A 26,081-nucleotide genomic window follows, 5' to 3' on the forward strand; every position below is an offset into this window, starting at 1 on the left:
CTCCTGGCATCAGCAGACGTCTACATGGGGGAGGGAATGGGCAAGTTCTCAGACATTCTTGCCTCTTCAACCGGCCGTTCTCGAAGACTAACGTCCGACAGAAGACATTGATTTCCAAAATGATCCGTTCCAACACGATTCGAATTACAGCCATAAAAATTCAACTGCCACCCACGCCAGTAGACCAGGTAGCACCTCGTCGGCCCGGGAAAGGTCCCCAACCCGAGCCACACTCGACGCAAAGGATGAAGCCGCATATGTTTCTACGAACCCACGTTCCTGCGGCGCGAGCACCTCATTTGAGCTGCTCGAGCTCGATTTGGCTTCAACAATGCCAAGGACACCGTCTACCAAGGCGGCCAAGGCGACGACGACGACCAGACCTCCCATGCCGCTTGGTCAAGATGATATCGACGCCGAAAAGAGAGCGGCTCGCATTGCAGATGCGCTTCTCTCACGCGCCTGTCAAACCTTCGCCGCAACTCGACCCCATATAGTTACTACCAACCCGGATTCCCCCTTCGCATGCGGAGCGACCGAACAAAAACTCATAATTGGTGGGTGGAGATGGATGGTTTTAGTATCGAGCTTGCACTGATCAATCTAGTAACAGATTCTCTTTCTGAACTAGGGGGGCAAGTAACCAGCCACTTGTCGTGACTTTGATTGCTCTCCGTAGCAAAATTCCTCTCTCATCGCAGCGACTTTCGATAAGTCTAACTGACCAAACACCACAGCCCTGGTATCTTTCTCGAAAAGCCTTTCATCGCGAACATTCTAGATTACCCCCCAAGTAGCGCCAACTATGCGCCCAGCTCCGAACAGCGGTGTCAGCAATTGCTCATCCAAACTCTCGCCATCTGGCCCCCCCACCCCGACGCGTCCGGAAAGCAAATGCAAGCACCGGAAATCGCTATTCTTGTCACTGAGCTGCATGAAGCGGTCATGAGAGAGAAGGACAACCTTTCAAAGTTTCTGGTCAGTCGCGTCTTGTCACTCAGCCTTATTGCAAGCTGACCAGCCCGTCCCCAGGCATTGGTGGCATTGGTACGTGTTGTTGGTACCTTATTTGCCCCGATGATCACAGGCTTTTAGTCTGGTCGAAGAGCACATTTCGGTGTCCAGAAACCCCTTGGTGTTCAACAATAATTGCGAGAATGCGAGGCTGACGCTCTAGCTGCGGTAGTCGTACCTCGCTCACAGAGCAAATCTGCAAATCCTACCGACGACTTTGGCTATTGCTGTGACTACGCTGCAATCCCTACGGCTCTTTACCGAGTCAGGCATTGCAGTAAATGACACAGAGAATCGTGTCACCAGCATGGTCAAACGAGCCGCCTGGCTCCTCTTTTACATTGATCGGACAAGCGCCATGAGATGGATGACCTTTCCTGTAAGTGCCCGGAGGTCCCTCGTGTTGCTGCTGCGAAACAACCGTTGACGACAAATCCTAGCTTTTGCCCGATTCAATCATTTCGTACGATCTGCCACGAACTGCTGGCGACGCTGACCGTGTTGAAACGAATTCAGCCGGTGACCGAAACATGGACCAACTGGCAAGCATGGTCCAGTACTCCAGGATCTGCGAACAGATCAACCAGCAGTCGCTGGGTTCTTCTCCGTCCCTGGATGCTTTCTCTGTGCTGCGGCTCCTCGATCACTTGCGTTCATGGTACCGCTCTGTGCCGAAAGCACTCGTCGACCGAGTCGAGGATGTCACTGCATCCAATGCCCAAGATCGGGCAGAAAGTCAAATGCAGTCGGTGTTTTATCTCCAGTACCAGGAAGCCCTGCTCACAATTCATGACTTGGTGGAGAAGTCTCCCTCGACTTGTTCTAATCTTATTAACGAGATGGATGCTCAGATTGGCCCGGACAAGGTCTCCAGGATTATTAAACACGCGCCAGGTATTCTTGAACACAGGTACGTACTCGGCCAGCATGCGCTAGAAACCTTTCCCCTCACATTCCACTCGGCTAGTCGGAGACTAACACTTGAGGAGCTCCTCCTTGTACGTCCCCACCAAGGTGTTTTGTCGAGTCGCTCTCGATATTTTGAAGTCCGAAGCGGACTCCAACCCCCACGCCGACACCGACATCGCTCTGGTGGATCTCTCAATGCTCTGGGGTTACTTTGCCCAAAATGCGAAGTGCCGGCCGATGATAGAGTTTTTTAGCAAGGCCTCGGAGTTAATGAGCATCGTGTTACAAGCAGTTTCCAGCAAGCGCGTCGAGACGTCATCATAAAGAATTGCAGACGCGCATTAAGAAGCTAACTTCCCGAAGCGACTCATTCCCATCATCGGCATAGCGTAACCTTCTGTACATAGATAGAACAAGCATGCAATCATAACACGGAATCAAGCCACCTCAACAATCTGAGACAAGGTTTATCCAGCGCCCTCCATGTGTAGTCAGAAGCCCACAAGAGCGTCAAAGTCGAGAAGATGAAAGCAATGACGTTTCCCGCCAAAATCCCAAGTGAACGACCCACTCCGGCCTGAACCGCTGCAGAAGAAAAGTACTCGCGCAGGAGTTGTGTTAACCTCCAACCCACCGTCTCTAAGAAGGGATAGTGTACAAGGTAAAGTGAATACGACAGTGCGCCGAGATATTGTAGCCACTTTGTGCTCAACATCCCCTTCAGCGGACGCAGCCGTCCGACAGACCAGACGACAGCCAGGGCGCCAACGGACTGCCAAAAGTCGACACTGTCGCAAAGCTTGCTGGCGAGCCCGAACCCAAGGGCTCTGCCTGCCTTTTCGTCGGGGTAGGACACCGCCCACAAGCCGAGCACGAGGAGGCCCCATGGTGCAAACTCGTACCAAAAGCGCGATCGACTGTTTTCGCGAGAGGGCCTAAGATGCGCCGAGTCGGTGATGCGTGCGGTGTCACCGAGATAGTTTCTGTCGATTGTCCTCGCATTTCGCTCGACATCCAATAGACATAGAGTCATGCCCGCCAGGAAGAGCGCTACATCCCAGCGCAACCAGACCACGCAGAACAAGATCAGACTACATGACAGAAAATAGCGCATGGAGATGGAACGTAGGACGAAAAGGCTCTGCAGTGTGGTGAGAGTGATGATGGAGCAGCGAAACTCGGTCTGAATCGTCCATAGGTGCGCCCCGTAGTAGGACGCATCAGGATCGACGAAGAGATCTTCGACCCAACCCCACGGGTTGGTGAGCTTGTGCGCGACAAATCCCGCCCAGTCTACAAGCTGATCAAAGAAGGTTTTTCGGAGAAGGATTGTCTGGGCGGGGAGGTGAGCGGGCAGCGCCTCCATTTCCTCGGCTGTTTGGAACGCCCCGAGTCGGAAGAGGAGCATGGCGAGGAGGGTCGTCGCGATGGGCGGCAAGAAGAGGCGAAACGGTCTCTTGATGAGGGCTTTCCCCAGCTTGTTATAGTGCTCTCCGGAACTGTCCAAGTAATGCCTCGCCGGGGACAATGTCAGGACGTACCCTGAGATGACGAAGAAGATGCGCACCATCGCCTTGCCGGAGCGCACGACTCGCAGGATGGGCAGGTTGAAGATGCCATAGCTGAGGCCGGGTCCGAAACCGAGTACTGTCGTACGATCGAACGGCATCCAGAGATGGAGGATGAAGACTATGAAGGCAGCGATGCCTCGCAGTCCGTCCAAGTAGGCGGTGTCGGAGCGGTTGCTGGGCCGGGCTTCGAGTGGCTCGAGCCCTTCATTGGGCGTCTGAGTGCGAGCGAATGTAGGTTTCAGACACTCGATGAACTGATGCCAATTTCTATGCCCTTTCATTGCGGATGACGCATGCTGTTGCATATTGGTTGCCGTCATTTTGCGTCGGAGTGGAATGGATCGACTGAACTCTCAAGTCAACTTGTTGTGTTCTTAACATAGATAGATGTCTACTTCACAAGCAAGCTCAATTTTCAATCACCATGACTACTTAGATCCCGATATCCGAAAAAGCGCTCTCTCGTTTCCTTCAGTCAGTACCTGAAACAACATTGTCGGTTCACAAAGCTTGGACTAATGGATTGCATCTGAACCCCAGCTGTCACACAGCAATGGAACCGGGGGTCCTGATTCACACCTACATGGGGAAGGGCACTATGATTAGTCTCCAAGAGACGAGTAATGCAGCCAAGATAGAATAAAGTTGCAGGCTGCCGACTTGGCCCGCTGTGCTTGAGTCACGACAACGGCCGATAGCACCACTTTTTATCCGGACCGGACTCACAACCGAGGAACCCGAGTCCGTCGGCTTAGCTGTGTCGGTAATATGACACATCATTCCAAGCCGCGAATCTCGACTCTGCCATGATTGGGGTGCAGCTCCGGATTCTCAGCCATGTCTCGGTGCAAGTCGTTCGGTCGATTTTTCTCCTTTAGAATAAACGTTCATTCCATGGGGTAAAGGGTGGTCCTCTCGACGCAACTCTCGACGCATGTCTGACTTGACTCTGAAAAAGCGAGGAGCGAAACGTTTACTATGATGAAACAGTCCAACACACCAAGTCTTAGAGACATATTCCAAGCTGTATGAAGCCCACCACATCCCTCTTCCTTTGGCCAAACTTGTGAAGGACTCTTGCAGTTTACGGCTCACTAACATGATGCTCTAGACCAAATTTTCAAAGTGGAAGGCGTATGAAAGCCTCCCAAGCGCAGATTCCTTAGACGGGGATGATGAAGGCATAATCGACGGCTCACTGCCTCACGAGAAGGGCCAGAATGGCTCTTTCAACCAAGGGGGGTTCAAGGCAATGGCATACTTTTTGTCCGGGTTTTTCCTTGCCACAGTTCTGTCCGTCATCGTGCTCTGGACACAAGCGGCGGCTCAGTCGCGCGGCAAGGTCAACGCCTACACGCCTCCAGATCCCCGCGCGTTTCCCGAACTCTATTTCTCGGACGAGGTCGACCCCCCTCCCATGCTCAATCGCAGCTGTGGTTCGACTCCCGCCGAGGCGCGGGACGCGGGCTGCGTCTTCGACCTGCTCACCACGGCCTGGACGGCCCCCGAGTGCGCCGATCTCGACCTGACCCGTGAGTGGCTCGACGTCGTCACCAAGGAGGGGCAGAAGTGGCCGTACTACCACGACAAGCACGGCAAAGATCCCCAAAAGGACCTGGCGTACTTGCAGTCTGGCGAGTGGACCGGCGAGCTGTGGTCTACCCTGCGCCTGCATCAATACCACTGCCTATTCATCTGGAGGAAGATGCACATGGCGTATCTTGCCGGAAATGCCGTCGACACCGTGATGAGGGGACTGAAGCACTCCAAGCACTGCGAGAAGATGATGATGATGGACGTCGATCCCGACAAGGTTTCTGGTGTACAGGGTGTATATTACAGAACTTGCTGATCATTGTCAAATACGAGCGAATTCAACATCTTTAGGTTCATTTTGGTGATTTAACTGCTAATAAGCTTTCGTATGTATACGATGTATGTACACTGTATGGTGGCAACTGGCAAGTGCATGGCCAGATTGCTACTTGATTTTGAGGTCACACACAGAAAGTAAGTCGCCTTGTGTTGTATGACTCGCCAGAATTTCCGCAGTCGTAAGATATCTCAGAGGTTGTTTCCGTTGATGACATCGTACTCTCTCTCCTCTTTCGTCATTGCTTACGCTTGGGGACCTTGACGACATGTGTACCGAGTTGCTAGTATCAGAACCGAAACCGAACGGATTAATTAAGGTTCTTGTTCAGGAAGTCTTCGCAGTCTTCTTCCCTGTACCATGATTATCTCAACGGCAATGCGTCAGCTTTAGGGGCAGGGTTATCCTTATGCTCGTTGTGAAGTGTAACCAATCGGCTGGGTAACCCATCTGGCCACACCGTTGGGCCGTAAATCGCACATGGCTGAGCTGCCGATCGATCAATCCGATCCATCAGAACCTTAAGTCACCGCGGTTCCTTCTTGGCCAAACTCTGCGGAGTGGGAGAGTCCAGTTCACATTCGGTTAGCCCGCCCCAGAGCGAGGTCCAATTTGTCTTGACTCGACGTTCGTCAATTCCTGCTGATATTGTCGGAATTTGTAAATTGCCGGATCAATTATCGACACTCCGGTTTCACCTGGTGTAGATGATTGGTATTCAGTTATCATTAGCGGCCTGAATCATTTGTCGGGTGTGCTGTTGTCACGTTGTTTTTGCGTTGTAGAATTTGAACTCCAGTGGTTCCTTTGTGTCTTCTTCCGTTTTCTTGATCTCCGTCACTTAAACCTTGATTAATCTTTTTACAACCCATCTGATTAATATATGGACTATCTGAGTCAAGATGAGCCGCTCTTCGTCATCTTCAATTCTTCCTGCTGATGTCACAGACATAGAGTTGGCACCCACCATTGACCGGTCTCAGTCATGGGTTCCTTCGAAAAGAGAGTTGTCAACGAGCTCAATACTACGTCTGGCCTGCCCATACCTGGGGTATGTGTAACCCTTTTGAGGAGTAAAACACTACCGGCTCAAAAGAAGTGCTGATTTCCCCTTTGTGAAGTGCTCAGATCGTTTGGGTCATCCAGCAAGCCTTCGGTGCAGTACGTGCATTCTCGTCACTCACATTCACGCGTGTCTCTGACTCTTTATCATGTCCATGTAGCCTTTCCTCGCCACACTCGGATTTAGTCAGAGTGAGCTATCGACCGTCCTACTGGCAGGCCCACTGGCAGGCCTTATTGTCCCTCCCATCGTAGGGGCCCTCAGCAACGGCAATCGCTACTCCTTCATTCTCTATGGATCTCTAGGTGTGCTGCTATCACTGCCCTGCCTGGCATGGGCAGATGGAATAGGTGTCACTCTGGGAAACCTGTTTCCTCGCAAATCAGATGCCCCAATTCTTGTCAGCAAAGGGATGGCTGTGGTCGCTGCCTATGTACTGAATGTGTCGATGCAGCCTCTCCATATCAACCTACGCGCGTCGTTGATGGAATACTGTCCGCCTCACCAGCAAACGGTTGCTAGTCTCTGGATCACACGCTTCTCAGCATTCGGTTCCGTATTTGGTACGAGCATCGCCTACTTCGCGTCGCCATCCTTCAAGCTTCTCGCAGCAAGTTCGTGCTGCGTTCTTGGGGCCGCACTGATTCTCCATGGCATCGAGACAAGACGCCAGAGGACAGTATTAACGCCGTTGCAACGACGGGAAGTGACAAAAGAGTCCCTCGCTTCAGCCGTTTCTAAGTTCGGACGTCTTTTCAAGTTGGCTGTCAGACTTCCCAACGTGACCCGACGAGTGTGTCGCACCCAGATGTTCGCCTGGTTTGGTTGGTTTTCCATGCTGTATTACATGAACAGGTAAGCCTGCAACCTTGACACTTCTTCAAGCGCCTTCAATCCAAGCGAGCAAAACTTGAAACTCACCCAAAAACCCAAATCGTTCTCAGCGAGGTATCACAATCCTGTAAGTACCTCGTCAAATCGAAGAAGAAAAATGCCCTTCCTGGGAGCTGACAGCAGTTTTATAGACCTGATAAACATTAGTGGCCACGGGGGGCACTACAACGCAGAAGCGGAATCTAAAAGGGCGGGTGCTGGCGTAGCTCTCGTGTTTCATGCAGCGGCTCTCTCAATGACACTTATCTTACACAGTATCTGCGACACGCCAACGCAAGCCTCGACAAGTCTAGACCGCCGTACTAGTAAAACGGTCGTTGAAGGGGGTTCCGAAAGCGAAAGATTGAACTGCGAAGAGATTGAGACTCAGTTGTTCCGTCTCTGGTCTTTGTCTCTTTGCATTGGCGCGGCGGCCATGTTTGGCGTTTGGTTCGTCGGCGACGTTGGCAATATCGCTGCGCTGATCCTCGGCCTCATGGGTGTCGTGTTTTCAGTGGCCAACTGGGTTCCCTATGCTCTCATAGCGATCGACGTCTCGGTCATGCACGAGAGAAAGAGCTCCGTTGAGTATGCGGATGATTCCCGACGAAACGAGCCACAACTCGACCACATAACTGCTGTATTGGCGGTCCATAACGGCGCAATTTGTATACCACAGATTCTGTCATCGGGTACAACATCACTTGCGTTCTGGATCATGAAGTACTTTCATCTAAAGGCGGCGGTCTCATGGATGTTCTTGATTATCGTGCCTTCTTTGTTGCTGGCTGCTTGGGACCGGGAGACTCTGGGTCTGAGAAAGAGGTAACAGAAGTTGGTTCCTGTCCCGCCATGAAGGCCTTTAAATCTACATTTCGAATCATTGCTCGTGGATTCTCACCCGCGTTTCCCGTAGCAATTGTATCTCATCCTCATCAGTGGTAGACTCTAGACTGACCAGCCAATGCAATCCGCTCCATAACTGAATTATACACGCGTCATGTCTCACTAGGATGTCCTTCAATGCAAGAAGCAATCCAAAGCTGTATCGATTCTCGCAGAGGCGAAATATCTTGTCAGCTATAAATCGAAGGCCGCTTCTTACCAACTCTCGACGATGCATCATGAGACCAAAGCGGTGTAAAGAGACAAAAGTGGGAGTTAAATGACACTAGGTTGTTGTCCTGAACAACATGTTCAATTAATCATTCAGGTTGTCTTCATGCTAAACGCGCTCCCAAGTCTATATGTCATCGTGGTCCTCGCGGTAGATTGGAAGTGCCGACAAGTTTAAGTGCCCAGACGAAACAACTCCCATTCCCGGATGAATGATTTGCCCTGCAACGTTTGGCTGCTTAACATGAGCCCATTCTCGGATACGCGAGAAGTTACGGCAGACGTGTTGGTTTTGCCAGACAGGCCAAGGCTCAAGCCATCCGTCGACCCATTTCTGGGTGATGAGCGAGAGGTCGGAATGACACTCCAAGGACAGGCGAATGGAATCAATACAGTGAGCTGTCAATGTCAGTCAAGTTTCTTAGAACTCTGGTCGAAATCAATTGCGCCGGAAGATGATAATGTCGGTAGTGCCACGAGAAGATGACTTACCGATGTGAAAGCGTGGGGGGATCTGTTCGTCTTCGGGAATATCAGGGTACCCTTCCTTGTACCCATCCAGCTTTTTGCGCAAGTAGTTAAGACAGTGAAGTTGATGGAACACGTCCATGCCCACAAGGTGACCTCCGCTTTTGAACTCGACCGAAGTCTCTTGGATGGAGGCGAGTTCTTCTGTGGACACTTTCAACCATCCCTCTATTTGTCAAAATATCGTCAGATAACCGTGTTCTTCAACCGTCAAGGGAAAACTTTTGGGGATCTCAGATCTCAGATGGACTCACGATGATGGCTGATGCCGCGGGTTGCCCAGGCGGCGTCTGCCACTTCTGGGTCGAAGCTAGTAAAATTGGTTCGTTTCCCGATGGGAAGACCCCAGCGTACCGTATTCACCTCAATCGGCGCATCTTGAGGTTCTATGTGACAACTTAGGATTTTTCTTTCTCAAGGTAAGAATGACGAGCACCTCAGCCGTCTGGGTTCAACCCGAGCTACGGAGCAGAGCAAGGGTGAAAATGACGTACCAGCGTAGTTCGGCTTGATCAACGTGTTCTGACTGTATTCCGCGCCGTGAGCCCTTATTGAGGAGTTCATGACGTTTGCCGCAAAGAATACGGTATTGGTGAAGATCATCAAGAGGTGAAGAAGCCACATCGAGCAAACCCGCCAGCGGTTTCTGCGTTCAGGAACTAGAGCATTTTGGAGTCCTTCCTTCGTCGAAGTCGAAGAGTCACCATCAAGGAAAGGAACATCCTCTGCTACCGACGAACGATGAGACATGCTCAGGGGTTAAATAAGAAACGTATCTTCAACTCAGATGGTTTATCCGCTTCGATAAATCTCAGAGCTTCAGCACAAACGCCGAACGTCTGCGTATCATTAACCGACGGTTAGATGACAGATGTAGCACGTTTACTGGTTCTGGGCACTTACGAAATGTAATGAAAGAAAGCAAGAAGTAAGTCAGCTTCCTACGATGTTCACCTTCAAGTGCCACTGACGCGTTCTGAAAGTAGAAACACAGGAGTCACATGGAGATTGGAAGAGAATAGATTCGAGGTATGAATCCGTAATACCTTGGTACGTAACCGGACCACAGGTGCAGATAGCTGAATCAGAATGTACGGATGGATCTTGGCATCGCTGCCGAGGGAATGAGTGTCTGGACCATAATCAAAAGCCAATAATGAAGCATTGCACTTAAGGTACTGAACAGTCAGTGCTTGAACTGATAAAACAGTGCCCACTACTTCTCATTGCCCAACTTTCAGCAAGTCGGGCTCAGTGATCATGTCAGGTTGTCCCCTGTCGACAACGTCCGTATTGGGTGTCTCAACACTACAGCAAACAAGCTAGCCCGTCCGTCCGATCCTACTCCTGACAGAGTTTACAAGCTTCCGGATTAGCAAACCTTATTACATTCAGCCGGAAGCTACTCTCAATGTGGCAAGTGGCCGGATATCCATGATGTTACCGAGTTTACGAGTCAGGGCTTTGCGAAGCACCCGCGCATCCGGTGCATAGAGTTCCCACGTAGAGATGGCACCTGAATATGCGAAGCCAAATGCGTGATTCAGGCGTTTTGGGATCTGCGCTTCTTTACCGCTCAGGATCAGTTGTTGTTTATTGTGTCCTAGATCTGACTCGAGGACCAAAACTAGTTCTTGGGACAACGGCGCGATACCTACCATGATGAGACTGGAATTTACATTGTAATGCTCATGGTGTCCAAGAAGAATCTGGTAACAATAACAATTGCTAGAGTGGAAGATTCATTTATTGTACTAAAGCTTGCATGTGCTGATGAAGACTGTCTTCACTACAACCCCTCGCCAATGTTCCCAGCCATCTTGGCGTGTCTCGTGATGACATGCCAATCGTGGCATTGGTGAACAACACTAATACCATCCGTTTCTGTGTAGCCGACACCCAGAGGTTCAAGAGTATCGTCGGCGGCACAAAGAATGTCCTGAAATATACCATTAGCTCAAAACTTCGTGCTTGCCCCCAACCAGAAGCGTTGGAAATCTCACCTGTCGTAGAAAGTCGAAGCAGTGGCCCAGGTGGAGGCGCATTTCAAGAGAACTGTGGTCCTCAGCCTGGAACTTCAAGTAGCGGTTCGGGTCATTGGTGAGCGTGGTGAACTCTTCCCGTAGGGCAATCAGGCAATGAATCTTATGGAGCATGTCGACCCCACGGGTGACTACTTCTCCTGAACTCGTGTCTGTCCATTTCATATCCCACCAGTTTTGATGGATCATAGCATTCCATCTCTCTTGTGTTGCTTGATCGAAGGGTAGGAGGTCCAAATGCTGAGTGAAGGTGTATGGGATCTCAGGCAGATCGATGGGCGATGACGTGAACGGGCGGTCCCAGCGATTGTGGAATGCCCATAAGGAACAGACAAAAAGAAATACGACAAGCCCAATAAACCACTGGCTACGCGTCGCCCTGCCTTGGTCTGAAGCGGCTCTTGAGGCAGACATGATGAATCGGACAGCGCCTCCCTCTCGGTAGAAACAATCACTCTGTATCTTATGGAAGAAGATGACTGATAATTACTGTTCTCAAAATCGATCAAAAGGTGTTTTGGTTTTGGCGTTCGTTGGGAACATCGCAAATACGTCCCGGCGTCTCCGGCCCAGTCCCAGGGAGCGAGTCAAGCAGTCCGGCTATTGTGTGGGTACCGCACCGGGGTTCCATTTACCGATAACCCGTGCTTTGCATTGTCTATGGCGTTCTCTCTATCAGGGTGTGGGATCAGATCAAATGGAGTTGTCACATGAAGAGACAGGTATCCGCCATTCTCTTCGTCAGGGTTGTGTGTCTCCTGTTTCACCGGTGAGCCCATTGTCGTAGATCCAGCAGACTGTTGCTTAGTCCTTTACGATGCCGTTGTTCAACTGGCGAAATGCCACAGCTGCTCTACTATGCACCTCGACTGCTTTAGTCCTTCTTCTTACAGTTCTCGGACCTTCACCTCCATTTACTGCCGATACATACCGGCCACAGCCAGCTTCTACACCCAAGTTCATTCTCGGCAATGCGTCTTATGCTGCGTTCGACGAGGCGGCAAACCGTCTTTGGGACGTCATAGTCCCTGACAATGGCGGCACAGTACTTGCCACAAATATGACGAATGGCCTGCATTTTTGGGCCAGGTTGGCGATGTTTCATCAGTTGAGATGTCTTCGTGATGTGAGATCTCAATTTGTGCGGATGGCGCAGTCCGGGGACGAGTCTACGCGCTTCGCAGAAGACAAAAGTCTTGGCTCGCTCTATAATGAGCTCGGCAGATGCTTCGACTATTTGCTCCAGGTACATCCCTGATACTCCATGGCGATTGCCTCATCATCATGTTACTGCGCAACTGGTGGGCGTTTTGAGCATCATTGACAAGAGGAGTTACTGACCAGAAACAAGGGCGTCTTGTGTCATGCGGATACTACGCTTCACCCAGTTGCATCGCTAAATGACGATGTCAAGATCGTCGATGGTAATGCTCTTTGGCACATGTGTCGAGACAGTTCGACTCTTACCGAATGGGCTGTCTTGTCCGGAACACCTCACAAGGTACGTGCTGCTATCGCTTCAAACCAGACATTAGAAAATAGCTATTCTCGTAGGAATATAATCGATACTATCGCTGATATTTTACTGAATATCTTAGGACCCCTTGGTGAGAGAACAGCCACAGTTATAAATGCCAGGCGAATGGTCGTTGTGTTGGGTTCACAGGGCTGCTGCTCAGCTGTATCAGTGATATCGCGTACTGTGACGTGAGAGTGGTTTGGATTGCCGAAGTTGATCTGTTTACGTCTCTCTAGAAGGGTAGAATTCCAGGCATGGCCGAATGAGTAAGAAGAGTACCTATCAGACGATTCAAGTGAGCTAAGGGCTTCAGTTAGCAACCACAGGCCGCCACATCACTTGCTAGCAACCATACTCTGACGTTTTATACAGACACATTGCAATTTCGTCATTTCTAAACCGCATCACCTTAAGGCATAGAAGGGAACGCAAGCTGGTTGTATTAACAAGGGGGCCAATTTAAAAGAGCTTAAAACTGCCAACCCTGCATTCTTGAAACTGTTTGGGACAACATTGATGATCGAAGTCGCGCGTGAGAAAAAGAGTGACACTGGTCAGCAACGAAGTGCAACGTGAGTGATGTACTTAACAAATAAATTAAATCTTCATTATGATAGTTAAGTCTTTTTGAAATCTCTTCATCAACTTTCAATTGCAGAAGGAACAACTCTGAATGTCGTATTGCATGCACTTTCTAATGACTTTCCCAAACTAGCTATTTTGTGACAGCCACTACTCTTAGGATGCTTCCAGCGACTCAACTCTTTCGTAGCACTCGGCAGACTTGGTCCAAACAACCTCCTCCGTGTAGGCGTTCCTGATCTCAAAGGTGTTGGAGTTGATCAATCTGTCCAAGCAATGATCCAAGTGTCCCACATCAAGCACCTTGAAGCCCAGCGGCTTAGCCTTCCCGACACCATTCTTGAAGAGGGACTTGATTATGAACTCGCAGTGTCGGAAATGGAAGTCGTCCCTGGTATAGGTACGACCTCCACCCTCACCGCGCCACACGGCTTCCTGGGCGATGGGTTGTGTGCGGTTCTCGTCCAGATACCAGTCCCAGTTGTTCTTGGTGGTGAACTGGTTGTACAGCTCCTCGTCGTGGCAGAGGCGGTGGACCCAGCCGCCGTGGACAGGGTCAAAGACGCAACCTCGGCTGCGCGCGCCTTCTGGGTCGTTGACACCGTTGCAGTAGCTAGAGTTATAAGCGAGTCGGTAGCCGGGCACATGGAGGAGCTGGCGAGCGCCTCCAGAGTTGGGGTGCTCGTGCTCATGGGAGGCATGGTCATGGTCATGTTCAGGCTTAGAACTTTGGTGCGAGTGTTCCTCAGGCTGCGTCTTTTCGTGTGCCTGCTCGTGTTGCGGCATCTCGTGAGAACTTTGAGCGTGGCTGTTCCCTTCGGCCGGAGAATACGTGTGCTTTGTACCGCCGCTGCTCCCTTGCAACGATTGTGACTGGTGCGTCGGGGCGACGGCGCAAGTAGTCTGGGCTCGTTCCGTGGCAGCTTTCCACGCCATGGAGATGGTTGCGGCCCACGTTATGACGAAAGCTGTCACGGTCAACGTGAGGAAGACCACTTTGCCCAAGCGAGCGCATGACCCCTGACGGCGACGACTTCGGCCGCCAGAACGGTACGCTCGCATGACCATTGTCTCCTCAGAGTCATGCTCGCTGGAGGAGTCGTAGGGTACATCCTCAAATTTCTCAGGCGACGATGATACCGGCGGCTGGTGGGCTGAAGATGCCATGGCGGTGGTGTTGATGAGGTTGTTAGTGAGGCTGTTGGTGAATTCTGGCAAAACGTGAATTAATGGTGCTGCCGACACTCTTAGGGGGTCCGTAGCACGTGATGGGCGAATATCTGTACGAACGCTCTATGGTCTGTTTCACCAACTACTACATACACCGGGAAGATTTCGCTTCTCACCATCGCCGCCGGCTTGAGTTGATCTAGGATGTGACGTGTTCTCGGTACCCGGACCCGGACCCGGACCCGGTGCATCGGCTAGAACCGGCGCTGGAAACGTTAGCCAACCATTACCCCTGCAATAATACATACCTTCGTCAGCTTTTCGTCAGATCGGTAGGATCGGTAAACGTGTAACCTGTAACGCAAGGGCCTGGCTCCATGTCGTAAAAATTGACTTTCCGTGCAATAACGCCAGAATGAGACGAAGAATTAATATTGGTGGCACTCCAATGGACCTTTGTCTGACCTCCATAGATTGAGGTGACCGATAGTATTGCTACACAGCCTACGTATCTGGATCACCGATGTCTGTTCACATGAGTATTAGAGGGAGGCTTCATGGTCGCGAAGAATGGCACAGCTGCACTTGGATATCCCAAGTTACAATGTCAAAATTTCGTTGTGGTGAGATACTGGATAGAGACCGATTGACCTTCAACAGACGTGTTTGTCCGCGTCAAGTTATCCTGCCTTATGTAAAAAGGTTGGCTCGGATCAGGTCCTACCACCTTGTCCGTGCTGGTGTGTGCCTTGCAATCCCTGAGCTCAATGACCCCAAAATCCCCAAACGGAACGTTTCCACCCTCGCTGAGGGCGAAATCTTCCACGATCCATTCGACGCTGCGGCCTGCCAACTTGGCGTCTGGTCGAGGTGCTTGTAGGGCCCGAGCCACCCAGTCTCCCTTCGATCTATTCCATAATAGGATCTTTCCAGAGGTGGCGTTGAACATGACAACCTCAACTTCGATCTCGTCACCTCCTCCAATAGGTATGTCCAGCCGCATCGCAATGTTGGGCCACCACTCGTACCACGGAACGTAGGTCACCTCCTCAGAATTTGTCTTGTTGACCTCTATGGTTACCCCCGTCTGTAAGAGAGCGGTGCCATGGGTAAGACCGTCTATCCCGACCCAGGCACTGGCGGCGTAGTAGTCTGAGTTTCCCTTGACGATGTCAGGACGGAGTGTTTTGGGGACAGTAAACCTCATTCCGGCTGCAGCGAAATAACCCGATGGAGGCTCGGTGTTAACAGCGCCGGACCAGTTCTTGCTATAGCGGATCTTTTTTTTCCTCGGTGGCTCGCTGGGCCTAGCGGTTTCGGTTGCTGACTGCGAGGCTACGCCGGTGTTTGGTTTGGGAGTAGGAGTGGCAACCCAATCAAAATAGGAAATAAATATCATGATAACCAGAATCAATGCTGCCAGACTGACGCGTAAAAAAGTCATGGTTGCGGCGAGGATGTCGCGAGACACTGTGCTGCCGACAACTCCGGCCAGTATCGCTATATACCAGAAAACAAAGACAAGCTTTGCATCAAAACGTGTACCAAGGTCACATCCAAAATAAGTATCGCTTCAGAACATGGGAGAGCGGTGGCAACGTCGGCTAAGCACTTTCCTATCCCTGCATGTACAATCCAATAAATATCCCGGACCACCACCGCATGTTGCCGATCCGAGTCAGCAGCCGGCAGATCCCTGCAGTCAACCGGAGACGGGGCCCAACAACAGACAGATTTCGTTCATCTGCGCTCAGTTGTTGCAATCGTCTGTTTCGTGTAACATGATGAATGACGAACATCTGCACAATTATCAGCTGGATAAATTCCTGACCCGAGATGGATATCCATGCCCAGGAAAGTCCTGGTTATTGAGTAGGAAAATGTGCCAGTCTAGTTGGTTTTTAAAATGAAAGCCATGTTATCGGGCTGCTGGATGGTTTCGAAAACAGAAAGTAACCAACTCCGATTGTGTTACGCTGCTTAGGATGGACCCAGTCAACATGTTTGCAACGCAATCAAGCCGAAATCGCAGGGCCATGAGATCTAAAACCACTAATTGCAGCTCATTCCATGCGTCACAAAAAATTGTAGGTCCAGTAGTCAAGGCCACGACCTAGTTATTCTCCGTGAACGAAGTAAAATGTCCTCCTTGTCACCGAGTCAAGGCAGAAATGAAAAGTATAGTATGACATCAAATTGGGATGAGCTAGTCGATCTGATTCATTCGAGGCGCACCGAAGAAAATTCATCTGGACCACAAGGCTACGGATCTCAAGAGTTCATGGGAACACCACCAAGACCCGCCATGTTGGTTGTTTCGTGCCACTGGCGGTCGGATTATTCCTGCTGAGCCTCGGCCTCCTCCTCGGGGTACTGAACGAGGTACTTGCGCTTGGTGAGGCCCTCCTCAGATTCGGTCTCTTCCTCGGGGTACTGGACCAAGTATTTACGCTTGGTGAGGCCCTCCTTAGACTCGGCTTCCTCCTCAGGATACTGAACGAGGTACTTGCGCTTGGTAAGGGCTTCCTTTGATTCGGCTTCCTCCTCGGGGTACTGGACCAAGTATTTGCGCTTGGTGAGGTCCTCCTTAGACTCGGCTTCCTCCTCGGGGTATTGAACCAAGTATTTACGCTTGGTAAGGCCCTCCTTAGACTCGGCTTCCTCCTCAGGATACTGAACGAGGTACTTGCGCTTGGTGAGGCCCTCGCCAGCAGACGCCGCACTGATTTATTACTTAGAACGAAGCCAACAAGCTCATTTTGCAAAGCCACTTACCTGGAATCTCCTGGAGTAGGGATGGCAGCAACGAAGGCGGCAAGGGAAGCGAGGGCAAGAACGTTCTTGATGCAGACCATTTTGATGGATTTCCTTTTGGATTAATCGGGAGTGGAGGAGTGATGTTTGAGTGGACTAATTTTCTCGGAGGTTTTCAGTGCAGACTTGCTGACATTAGGTTGATGATAATAGAGAAGAACCAGGCCCTTACCGAGGGTAGAGGAGACTTGATAAGTACTTCTCTTCTGCTTCTCATGAAGCCATTGGGCTGTAAGACTGAATGACCGTGTTTGACTTATTTTGCTACCTAGCCGAAGAATGGTCCATGTCGAAACCAGCCTTCAACGGCTCACATGTTGGCGAGCTCAAGTGCCAGTCTCGGGCCGAGATTGGCAACTTCTGCTCTGTACGATTAGATGTATCCGGTTGAAGCTACTTTGGCGATCCAGGGTGAGTCGGTAAAGCCCTGAGACGATCAGCCTGGGACCCAGGTCTGCCCACACCGGTACCCACTCCGGTGTGTCGCCGGCGACTTCTCACTCCTCCGTTATGACACTCCTCGCTGAGTCATGTTTACCGAGAGAACAGTCCGGAGACTGCCGGTTGAGTTTTGCAGCTAGCTGAGAGAATGCAGACTCCAGATCATCTCAATCTTGGCTCTCCCGGCGAGTAGCGAGGTTTGGAATGACAGCCACGACACTCCTTGCCATAACCAAGCAGTCACTTGATTTCTCCCCGGTTTCATTCTTCTGCTTCTTCGAGTGCTTCCTGACATTACGTAACACAATGAGGGTTTTCTCTGATTGGTACAGCAAGGGGAGGGCAACGCCTTCTTCCAATGGGAGAGCGCATCTGAGCTCAGGGGCCAAGCTGGCTCACAAGAGTTGTGGCTCTTGTCTCTTGTGGCTCGTAGGATTCAGCCTAGCTGTGATCACAGTATTCCAGTGCGCTCTAGCATGGAAAATTCTATCGCGGCTTAGCCCTTCTGAGTCACTTGGGGAAGTGAACGAGCTCTTCCCTTCAGGTATGTGGAGAAGGCAGGGTTACTCACAATAGTTCTCTGATATGTTTGCAGTTGGCGTCAAGGTTGTGCGCTTCGTCGAAAAAGAGGATTTCAACGCCTTGAACATGTCAGATCCTGAATGGGAACGGGCTATGCCTCGTATGTGTCTTCCCAAACATCCCGATAGATGAATGTTGCTGATTTGGTACTCTAAAAGGCGGCGGCGGATTTGTCAAGGCCTCCGACTTGAGTAAAAAGGGAGCCACTCTGCCGCGTCCCATCCTGATCAGAGGGCAAAGCGTGTATAATGTTGCTGTATTCCACCAACTTCACTGCTTGCATGCACTGGGGGAAGAGTTCAACAATCTCATATCGGCCGCTCGAGATGATCACTCGACTGTGGTGACTGACGATCAACTTGAGCATATCTCCCACTGCCTAGCCTATCTCAAGCAGTCACTCGAATGTTGCTCAGGTAAGTCGCCTACCTACCGCTACATATCCCCAGACATGTCGTACAAGCAGAGTAGACTGATAATGGGATTCAGATACTGCATTCGAGGGGCAATCTAGTATAACAGACCTTCCATCCACTAGTGGGTTTGGCTCCTACCATGTTTGCCGCGATTTCGACCGAGTTGTAGCGCTCAGTGAACAACAACGTGCAACGGAAATGTCAGGATACGGACAAGGGAAGGGACACAACCATTGATGGGCATTTGGGGGTGGAAGTTTTTGATCGGATTGTAGATGAAGCAAAGAGTAGCAAAATTTTGTCTGGATAATATCCTTGACACAGTCGCTGCTATGAAAATGAACCAAGTAGAGCAGTTGTTGGCTATGATCTTTAATCACTTATTCAGTAGTACGGTCTGATGTTCCCCCGTTAAAGTAATTCAACCTGGTAATCAGAGATAATATATGCAGCCCACGACATGCTTCTGTACAGGACGCCTGGCATCGGGCATACGAGAGATGATGCGAAAACTGTACTAACCACATCTCGCGGAGCATCCCACAATCCATTTCAGATTCTCACGATTCATCCGTTGCAGTATACCGCAGCTGGTGGCTGATAGCTGCTCGAGCCGTCCGGGACAAGGAGGAACCCAGTCACAACCTGGCATCCCTCTGTGACTCCGCGCAGCATCCACTTTCCACGAGTCGGCATTCGATGTGGGGGACCCAGCCATTCGGAAGCTTAATTCAATCTCTTTCAGAAGCTTTCCGTCCATTCGGAAGTCTAATATAGCCAGTGCCGTATTCGACTTCGCCGGCAGAGGCTGCAGCTCCAGTTTTATACGAAGGTATTCGTAAAGGTGGTGCAGTTGCATAGCTTTAGCGTGGAGGACTTGGCGCTACAAGCCTCTTCTTGACCGCGGAACTAATTTTTGCTGCAAATACTCGTATCCGAGGGCAGCTTTCAGTCCGGGCTGTTTCGAAACCGTGATTGCTAAGTGGCTACGTACTGTCCTTTGGTCCTTGAGCCTGCAAAAAAAGGACCGAACCTTGGCCAACATACATTTTACTAGTCTAGCTAGAATAGTCTTGCAAACTGGTTCAGTCTCAAATCCCATTCTTGGTGAGCAGATATCTCATCAACTTCAATCAAATATGGCATTCGACGACAAGTATCACGACGAAAAGGCACCCCTCTCTCCTGAGGAAACCTCCGAAGATGAGAGCCCCGTACTCAGCCGCCGCGCCATCTCACGAAAACACGGCAGACAGGTACCGCTCTGGGCTTTCTTGACGTCGACGTGCGTCGCCCTCATCCTCGCCGTGGGCTTCGCCTACACGACCCTGCGCCTCAAGAATCACGTCCGGGGCTCGGACTACGACTTTGACGGCTACGTCTGCGCGCCCGATGAGGCCGACCCGGAAGAGGCGCGGGCCCGCGGGTGCGTCTTTGACACGTTCACGATGCAGTGGTACCCGAAGGATCGCTACTCTAGGAATGAGTCTGTCGAGCTCATGAAGAAGTTCACGGACATGGGTTGGCCACGCTACTTTGACAAGGAGGGCACCCGTCCCATTACGGACTTGGAGCGGGCTCCCAAGAAGATTCACATCCTCATGAAGGAACACCTCTGGCACTGCGGCTACTCCGTCATGCAGACGCACCTGTGGATCACCTTGGGGATGGACCCTCCTGAAGCTTATGAGCATACGGAGCACTGTGTCATGAGTCTTCTTGATGTGATTGAGAAGAATCCTCCGCCCGGATTCAACGAAATCAAGTTTAACACCAGGACTTCTCTGGAGCCTTCTGAGTATGGAAACGTAGGTTTTCTTCCCAATTTGTAAGTCCTGGGACAAGTCGAGCAAGTTTGCTAACATTGCACTTCACGCTCAGGTCAAACCATACTACCCTTGTGCCGAGAAAGGCTTTGCATGCCGTTCTGATGTTTGATTGCTTCTGTATGTGCTGAAACTGGACCTGGAGATAGTTTTTGTGCAAAGTCGGGGGCAGGGAAAAGGGTTTGCAAATGTCGTGCATTGCTAGTAGTCGAGGAGAGACAGTCAAATTAAAACTTCATGGAAACTTCTCAAACCCATTTGTTTCGTGAGTCCCTGATGAGCACGAGTAGATGAATAGTTGCATGAGCCTTATTGTCGAATGGCGGGCATGGGTGATGCTAGTAGAACTATCGACCACGATGCAATCTCGAGCATCTCAGATTGCTTAACTCTTTTTCGTATAGCCTCAGCTGTCGAATTCAAGAGGCATCCATCCACCATAATGTACCTCACGCAACTGCGAGTTACTGATTTCGATCCGTTTGTTTACTTACCCTGGGCTTGAGGTGATTCGAAAGACTGAAGTTTTTAAGGCTCCCATATCGTAGCACCAGCCAGAGTTGAAACAGTCCTAGAGTGAACAATTCGTTATCATAACTACTGACCATCCATCTGAAACAATTTCTTCAAATGAGAATCCTCACGAGCGAGCAACTCTCCCACCATCCCAACCTCAACTACCCGCCCAGCATCCAAAACGAAGGCTCTTGAAAATTGTTCGATATTCCTCATGCGGTGAGTAACTTCAAGAACAGTGTAGTTGCGAAACTCTTGCTTGACCACCTCATCAATCCTGCCAGCTGTTTCGTCGTCCAGGTGTGCCGTAACCTCGTCGAGAAGCAAAAGGCCTCCGTCACAGTCAAATCCGGCTTCCATGGCTTTCAGCCGTCGCTTCACTATACACCTGCCGAGACAAAAAAGCTGTTTCTGCCCTTCACTGAGATTGCTAGTGTCGAGATCGGTACTGAGATCCGATAGTGAGGGGAGCACCAGGCCTACAGTCTCCAGTGCGCCTTGGCAGATGCAATCAGAGGCTCTCCCGGTCGGGTCAAGGTTTCGACGGACAGATGTGCCGCTCGGGAGGAACACGGGGTCTTGTGGCATGGCAATCAGGCGATTCCTAAGGTCATCGCGAGCCAGTTGGTCGAGGCAAACATCGTCGATGGCGACTTTGTCGGCGCGTTCGGAAGTTGGGTCAAGAAGCCCTAACAACAGCATGATAATGGAACTTTTTCCACTGTACACATTCCGATCAGATACCTCCGTGCATGTTGATCTTGGTGGAACCTCGAGACGTTCAAAACTTACCTGCCCGTTCGTCCACAGATAGCGATCTTCTCACCGGGGGACACTGACATCGATAGTCTGTCCAGCGCCAGTTGAGAGTCCGTCGATGTACCGTATCTGGCCGATACCGCCTGAATTTGCAAAGCACCCCTGCTCGGCCATGACTTATCGAGGGCGCGGGGTGCTTGTGCCTGAGTCTCCAGAGGCGTGCTTTCGCTAAACGTCTTGAGTCGACCGATGGCACCCAAGGCGATCTCCACCATGGTGTAGGCGCGGATGCCATCAGCCGCATTTCTACCAAACGTTATGAGCGTAACGAGCCCAACTCCGATCGTGCCTGAACTTAGTTGCAGAAGGGTGGCAAGACAGACAAGCATGACGGCCAGTACCACCATCACCATGTTGACAACGAGAAGTAGCCATTGCTGCGTGACGCCCAGCAAGTAGCTCGGCTTTTGAGAGGTGTCGAGCAGAGAATGGCTACGCTCGATCTCACCTGGGATCCAACCAAAAGCTCTGATTGTGGGCAGGCCGCTTATGGTGCTTAGAATATGCGTTCTGGGGAGAGGACATTCGGTCAGTAATTGCGATGCAGATCCAACGAGGTGCAGAGAGACACTTACACTATTGGACCCTTCGCTTCCAAATCCAGCACTCTGAGGCGCAGTGCGGTCGGAACGTACATCTTCCAGACGAAAAAGAGCACTCCCGCCAGACCAGGGAAACTCAAAGCCAGCCAGGCCGACGAAACGACGAGGAGTGCAGCCTGGCCGAGAGTGATGACGACGGCAGAGGTCAAGTTGATCAAGGAGCCCGCCAGCATGCCATCGATGATACTCAAGTCTTGAGAGAAATGGGTGATCAACGTGCCGCTGATTGTCTGGTTGAGGTAGCTCATTGCAGCGGACATGGCCGTCCGGATGGTCTGCTTGTGAAGAGCAGCGCCCGAGTTGCGGACAAAGGCGACCAGGACCACAATGCCCATGATAAAGCTGAAGAGAAGACAGCAGACACCCAGTGCAGCATACACACCTATGTACCAGCCGAAAGAATGTGCAGGACTCGGCTTTGAGTTGTCGCTCGTCCACTCCTCCAGCCAGACAGTGGGATACGTCGTGGTAACCCCAAAAGCAAGAGCGGATGCGACAAACAGAAAGAAATAGGGCAGTCCGATGCGTGAAAAATAGTGAAACCAGACACTACTATCAGAACATGCTTGCTTCTGCTTCGGTTTGGTGTCCTCGGGGGTCGCGGGAGATAATAAGTGGACTACGCGTGTCCTGGAGGCTGACTTTTCGTCCCCGGAGTCAACTGCAATGTCCTTCTCACTTCCTCCGTAAGAGGTAGCCTCTGGAGAGATCGGTTCGCATAGCCAAGATTCGGCTAGAGTATCTTTATCGACAACAGGTCCGACTTCTTGTTGCGGACGATAGACGATGCTGACCTTCGAACTAGTATCGTCGTCGACCTCTAGGGCGATTTGCATCTCCGCCATCTCGGCATGAGCAGCCGAGTTGGTGCACATGATGACCGTAGCACCACGCTGTCTCAACAGGCCCCGCGGTCCGAAAACCCGCTGAAAGACAACAGACTCCGTCTCCTTGTCGAGACCGCTCAGCACGTCGTCTGCTATGACGAGATCCGCAGGTTGATAAAGCGCACGTGCTAGGGCTACGCGGTGCTTCTGGCCACCGCTGAGGACGTCTCCACGGCCGTCGAGCTTGGTCTCATCACCGAGCGGAAGCTGCCGAAGATCTGTGAACAGCGACGTGGCCACCAGCACCTGCTCGTAGCGATCTTGATTAAAGTCTCTGTCGCCGATGATGTTGGTCTGGATCGTCTCCCGAGGGAGGTATGGGACTTGGGAGCAGTATGCGATGCGGTGGCTGCTGACCGCGACGGTACCGTCGACGGCAGCAGTCTCGCCCATGATAGCTTGGAGGAGTGTCGTCTTTCCAGAACCGACGGGCCCCGTGACGACGACGAAGCAGGCCTTTGGGATATCAAGGCTGACGTTTCGCAGGACGGGCCTCGAGTCGGATGACCACCGAAACGATGCATCACGAATCTCAACGGCTCTTGCGACACCTTTCGACACATTGTTGTCATGTCCCGCTGAAGTGGACGGGCCGTCTTGCCTAGGGGGGGCCAGGAGCCGATAGTCCGTATGGGGCAGAGATATCAGAAACTCCTCTATGCGTTGCAGGTTGACCAAACTCGCGAGAACGATGGGCACAACCTGGATGAAAATCCCCAGTGGCTGCGTCATGATGTTCAAGTAGCTGAGCGTGGTGAAGGCCTTCGTCGCGTCGAGAAGACGAGGCCCCGCGGCGAAAACGATGACGGGGGCCAATATCGCAGGACACAGTGAGACGGTGGCCGAGAGGGCTATCATCAGCCTGAAATATCCTCCACGTCGCAGTTCCTCATCGCGGGCCTCTTGGATGATCGGGATGGCAGCAGACGACAGGCCCGCCATCCTGAGGCCCTTGATGGATGACAGCACGTCGCTGGTCTTGCTGATCCGGGCCTGCATAGACTTCATCCACGATTGCTGCCTCGTGACGACCCTTGGTGATAGCAAAGCAACCCCCAGGCAGCTGACGACAATCAACCCGACGGCGCAAAGAGAGGCGGGACCAACCTCGCGGTAGGCAAGCCAGACGGCAAAGGCAGTCTGAACAGGAACAACCCAGAGCTCGTGGGCGTTGCGCAGTCCGTTGTAGATGCCCTCCACGTCTGCCGTTACCAGCGTGATGACCTTCTTGCGATCGCCTTCGGCCTTGGGAGGCATCTTGGTCGCGTGCCGGTAGACGTTTTGAATGAGGTGGCCACGGAGTTGCGTAAGGGCGCGCTCGTGGAGGTATCCAAAGACGGACGTCGACAGGGCGATACCGAGGTAGACCAAGAACGTGGCCCCGATGAGTCCGTACTTTGTGTTGGGCGCTGAGCGCTGCCGCTCGTCGGATAGATACTGGAGGATCCTTCGGACGAGGAGTGACTGGGCCAACGTGAAACCGCTGAGGGCCAGACGTGGCAAGATGGGGAGAAAGGCGTGTAAGCCCGCGGCACGGGTGATGAGCATCAGTGCCGATAGCTTTCCGGGCTTCAATGTCTTTGATACCGGACGGCCGTTGCAATCGTATCCGGCGTCTCGAGATGCGCAGGTCAGGCCCGAATGAAGCGGGTAGAGGTCTCCGAGTTGCAGGACTTGACGGGAACCAAGACGGAGTAAACGATTCAGCCACCAGAAAAGTCCCAGACTGAAAATGCCGGCTTGTTCATCAGGGCCTGCTGGCTCTTCCTTTCCTCTCCCCCGAGATGCCTGCGGCTTCTGTTGCGATTCAAGCATCAAAAGTAACAGCTTGAAGAAGACGGAGACTGTCGAGGACACAGCCGCGGCTTTCATACCGGAGTCGTGATGCAGGGCCAACAACCACGCCGTTCGGCATTGGACAGCTTCAAAGAGCAACGTGAAGAGTAGATACGAGCACAGCCAAAGAGGCGGGCGGCGTGACCTTCGATGCTCAAGCCACGATAACGGACTCATCCAGACGGCCGTCATGAGGTCCAGAACACCAGCCACGATGGCAAGGTTCCTGGGGGCTGTCGTCGACCTAATCACGACAGCGATAACGAAGACGGAAAACTTGGCGCACACCAAAAGCGCCACGTTGATCTTGTCCGCCGCGACATATTAGTTGAACTGCAAGTATCCCTGATGAGGCCTTCTCATGAATAACAACAACAACAACGGATGCGTCACAGACTCACCTGCTTTACAACAAATAGCCATGCCGCTCCATTATTAAGGGGCGTTTTCCGGTACAACTGAAAGAGGCGGAAAGAAGCAGACAGTAAGAACAAGCACGCCGGAAGAATGGTTAGGATGGAGAATTCGAACGCGAGGGTGAAGTCGAAGTCTCCACAGCAACCAACAACAGCTGGCCCGAAGGTGCGTTCATTTTCACCCTGGCGGCGCTCCATCGTCGACACCGTCATGGTGGGCAAGTCGCTATTCAGGGCTCTATACAAAGCTCAATATGAAGTTGACGTTGACGCTGGCTGTGTGAGACTACAAAACCCTGCATCCAAGTTTGGTAAAGAAACCGAAGACGACACAATCTTGTTACTACGCGTGCATATCCTCGTGCCTGACACGAAATAATGCTACTGTGCTTCTCGGTTGATGGGATTATTGCACCTCGAATAAAGACACATGCCAGGGCGGCATCCGTGTGCTTAGTTTCGATCCGACAGGCGATGGATGAGGTGATGATCGCCGGGTATGTCACGCAGCTTGATGATGCTGACCCGCCCCCCTGCAACGACAAGATGACCTGGCGGATAATATAGTTTATCAACCGGAACCTTAACATGTGCTAACCGACATCGCATCCGAGAGCACGAGTCTACCCGGAGCCTGTAGTAGTGAGCGGTTACGGGCCTTACTCG

The 26,081-nt window shown here is 51.7% G+C and overlaps 11 protein-coding genes across 11 annotated transcripts; 4 read left to right on the plus strand and 7 right to left on the minus strand.

Moving 5' to 3' along the window:
• Positions 1–2,347: 2,347 nt before the first annotated feature.
• On the minus strand, positions 2,348–3,775 carry CDEST_09157 (Putative acyltransferase 3 domain-containing protein; the record flags this gene model as incomplete). Its single annotated transcript, XM_062925316.1, has 1 exon — positions 2,348–3,775. The coding sequence occupies one exon, from the start codon at positions 3,773–3,775 to the stop codon at positions 2,348–2,350; it is 1,428 nt and encodes a 475-aa protein (XP_062781367.1).
• Positions 3,776–4,314: 539 nt separating this feature from the next.
• On the plus strand, positions 4,315–5,363 carry CDEST_09158 (uncharacterized protein). Its single transcript, XM_062925317.1, has 2 exons — positions 4,315–4,520; positions 4,606–5,363. The coding sequence occupies exons 1-2, from the start codon at positions 4,473–4,475 to the stop codon at positions 5,344–5,346; spliced, it is 789 nt and encodes a 262-aa protein (XP_062781368.1). The 5' UTR covers positions 4,315–4,472; the 3' UTR covers positions 5,347–5,363.
• Positions 5,364–6,352: 989 nt separating this feature from the next.
• CDEST_09159 (Putative MFS transporter superfamily) lies at positions 6,353–8,132 on the plus strand (the record flags this gene model as incomplete). The annotated part of the gene is made up of 3 exons (XM_062925318.1): positions 6,353–6,418; positions 6,591–7,254; positions 7,375–8,132. 3 exons carry the CDS (start codon positions 6,353–6,355, stop codon positions 8,130–8,132), a joined length of 1,488 nt encoding a protein of 495 aa, XP_062781369.1.
• Positions 8,133–8,525: 393 nt separating this feature from the next.
• On the minus strand, positions 8,526–10,076 carry CDEST_09160 (Putative mycotoxin biosynthesis protein UstYa). Its single transcript, XM_062925319.1, has 5 exons — positions 9,851–10,076; positions 9,442–9,786; positions 9,202–9,333; positions 8,912–9,115; positions 8,526–8,818 (listed from the first exon to the last, which is right to left on the minus strand). Exons 2-5 carry the CDS (start codon positions 9,695–9,697, stop codon positions 8,547–8,549), a joined length of 864 nt encoding a protein of 287 aa, XP_062781370.1. The 5' UTR covers positions 9,698–9,786; positions 9,851–10,076; the 3' UTR covers positions 8,526–8,546.
• A 606-nt stretch (positions 10,077–10,682) lies between these two features.
• Positions 10,683–11,444, minus strand: CDEST_09161 (Putative mycotoxin biosynthesis protein UstYa). The gene is made up of 2 exons (XM_062925320.1): positions 10,951–11,444; positions 10,683–10,886 (listed from the first exon to the last, which is right to left on the minus strand). Exons 1-2 carry the CDS (start codon positions 11,401–11,403, stop codon positions 10,737–10,739), a joined length of 603 nt encoding a protein of 200 aa, XP_062781371.1. The 5' UTR covers positions 11,404–11,444; the 3' UTR covers positions 10,683–10,736.
• A 1,739-nt stretch (positions 11,445–13,183) lies between these two features.
• Positions 13,184–14,319, minus strand: CDEST_09162 (uncharacterized protein). The gene has a single exon (XM_062925321.1). It carries the CDS (start codon positions 14,255–14,257, stop codon positions 13,247–13,249), a length of 1,011 nt encoding a protein of 336 aa, XP_062781372.1. The 5' UTR covers positions 14,258–14,319; the 3' UTR covers positions 13,184–13,246.
• Positions 14,320–14,867: 548 nt separating this feature from the next.
• CDEST_09163 (Putative peptidase G1, concanavalin A-like lectin/glucanase domain superfamily) lies at positions 14,868–15,704 on the minus strand (the record flags this gene model as incomplete). The annotated part of the gene is made up of 1 exon (XM_062925322.1): positions 14,868–15,704. The coding sequence occupies one exon, from the start codon at positions 15,702–15,704 to the stop codon at positions 14,868–14,870; it is 837 nt and encodes a 278-aa protein (XP_062781373.1).
• A 728-nt stretch (positions 15,705–16,432) lies between these two features.
• On the minus strand, positions 16,433–17,229 carry CDEST_09164 (uncharacterized protein). The gene is made up of 2 exons (XM_062925323.1): positions 17,036–17,229; positions 16,433–16,982 (listed from the first exon to the last, which is right to left on the minus strand). Exons 1-2 carry the CDS (start codon positions 17,113–17,115, stop codon positions 16,598–16,600), a joined length of 465 nt encoding a protein of 154 aa, XP_062781374.1. The 5' UTR covers positions 17,116–17,229; the 3' UTR covers positions 16,433–16,597.
• Positions 17,230–17,718: 489 nt separating this feature from the next.
• CDEST_09165 (Putative mycotoxin biosynthesis protein UstYa) lies at positions 17,719–18,863 on the plus strand. The gene is made up of 4 exons (XM_062925324.1): positions 17,719–18,059; positions 18,111–18,197; positions 18,256–18,513; positions 18,587–18,863. Exons 1-4 carry the CDS (start codon positions 17,720–17,722, stop codon positions 18,748–18,750), a joined length of 849 nt encoding a protein of 282 aa, XP_062781375.1. The 5' UTR covers position 17,719; the 3' UTR covers positions 18,751–18,863.
• A 717-nt stretch (positions 18,864–19,580) lies between these two features.
• CDEST_09166 (uncharacterized protein) lies at positions 19,581–20,592 on the plus strand. Its single transcript, XM_062925325.1, has 2 exons — positions 19,581–20,321; positions 20,395–20,592. Exons 1-2 carry the CDS (start codon positions 19,653–19,655, stop codon positions 20,449–20,451), a joined length of 726 nt encoding a protein of 241 aa, XP_062781376.1. The 5' UTR covers positions 19,581–19,652; the 3' UTR covers positions 20,452–20,592.
• A 344-nt stretch (positions 20,593–20,936) lies between these two features.
• CDEST_09167 (Putative AAA+ ATPase domain, ABC transporter type 1, transmembrane domain-containing protein) lies at positions 20,937–25,628 on the minus strand (the record flags this gene model as incomplete). Its single annotated transcript, XM_062925326.1, has 4 exons — positions 20,937–21,576; positions 21,648–22,184; positions 22,250–25,305; positions 25,401–25,628. 4 exons carry the CDS (start codon positions 25,626–25,628, stop codon positions 20,937–20,939), a joined length of 4,461 nt encoding a protein of 1,486 aa, XP_062781377.1.
• Positions 25,629–26,081: the final 453 nt, after the last annotated feature.

This window comes from Colletotrichum destructivum, chromosome 5 (genome assembly GCF_034447905.1).
Source record: "Colletotrichum destructivum chromosome 5, complete sequence".
Lineage (NCBI taxonomy): Eukaryota > Fungi > Ascomycota > Sordariomycetes > Glomerellales > Glomerellaceae > Colletotrichum > Colletotrichum destructivum.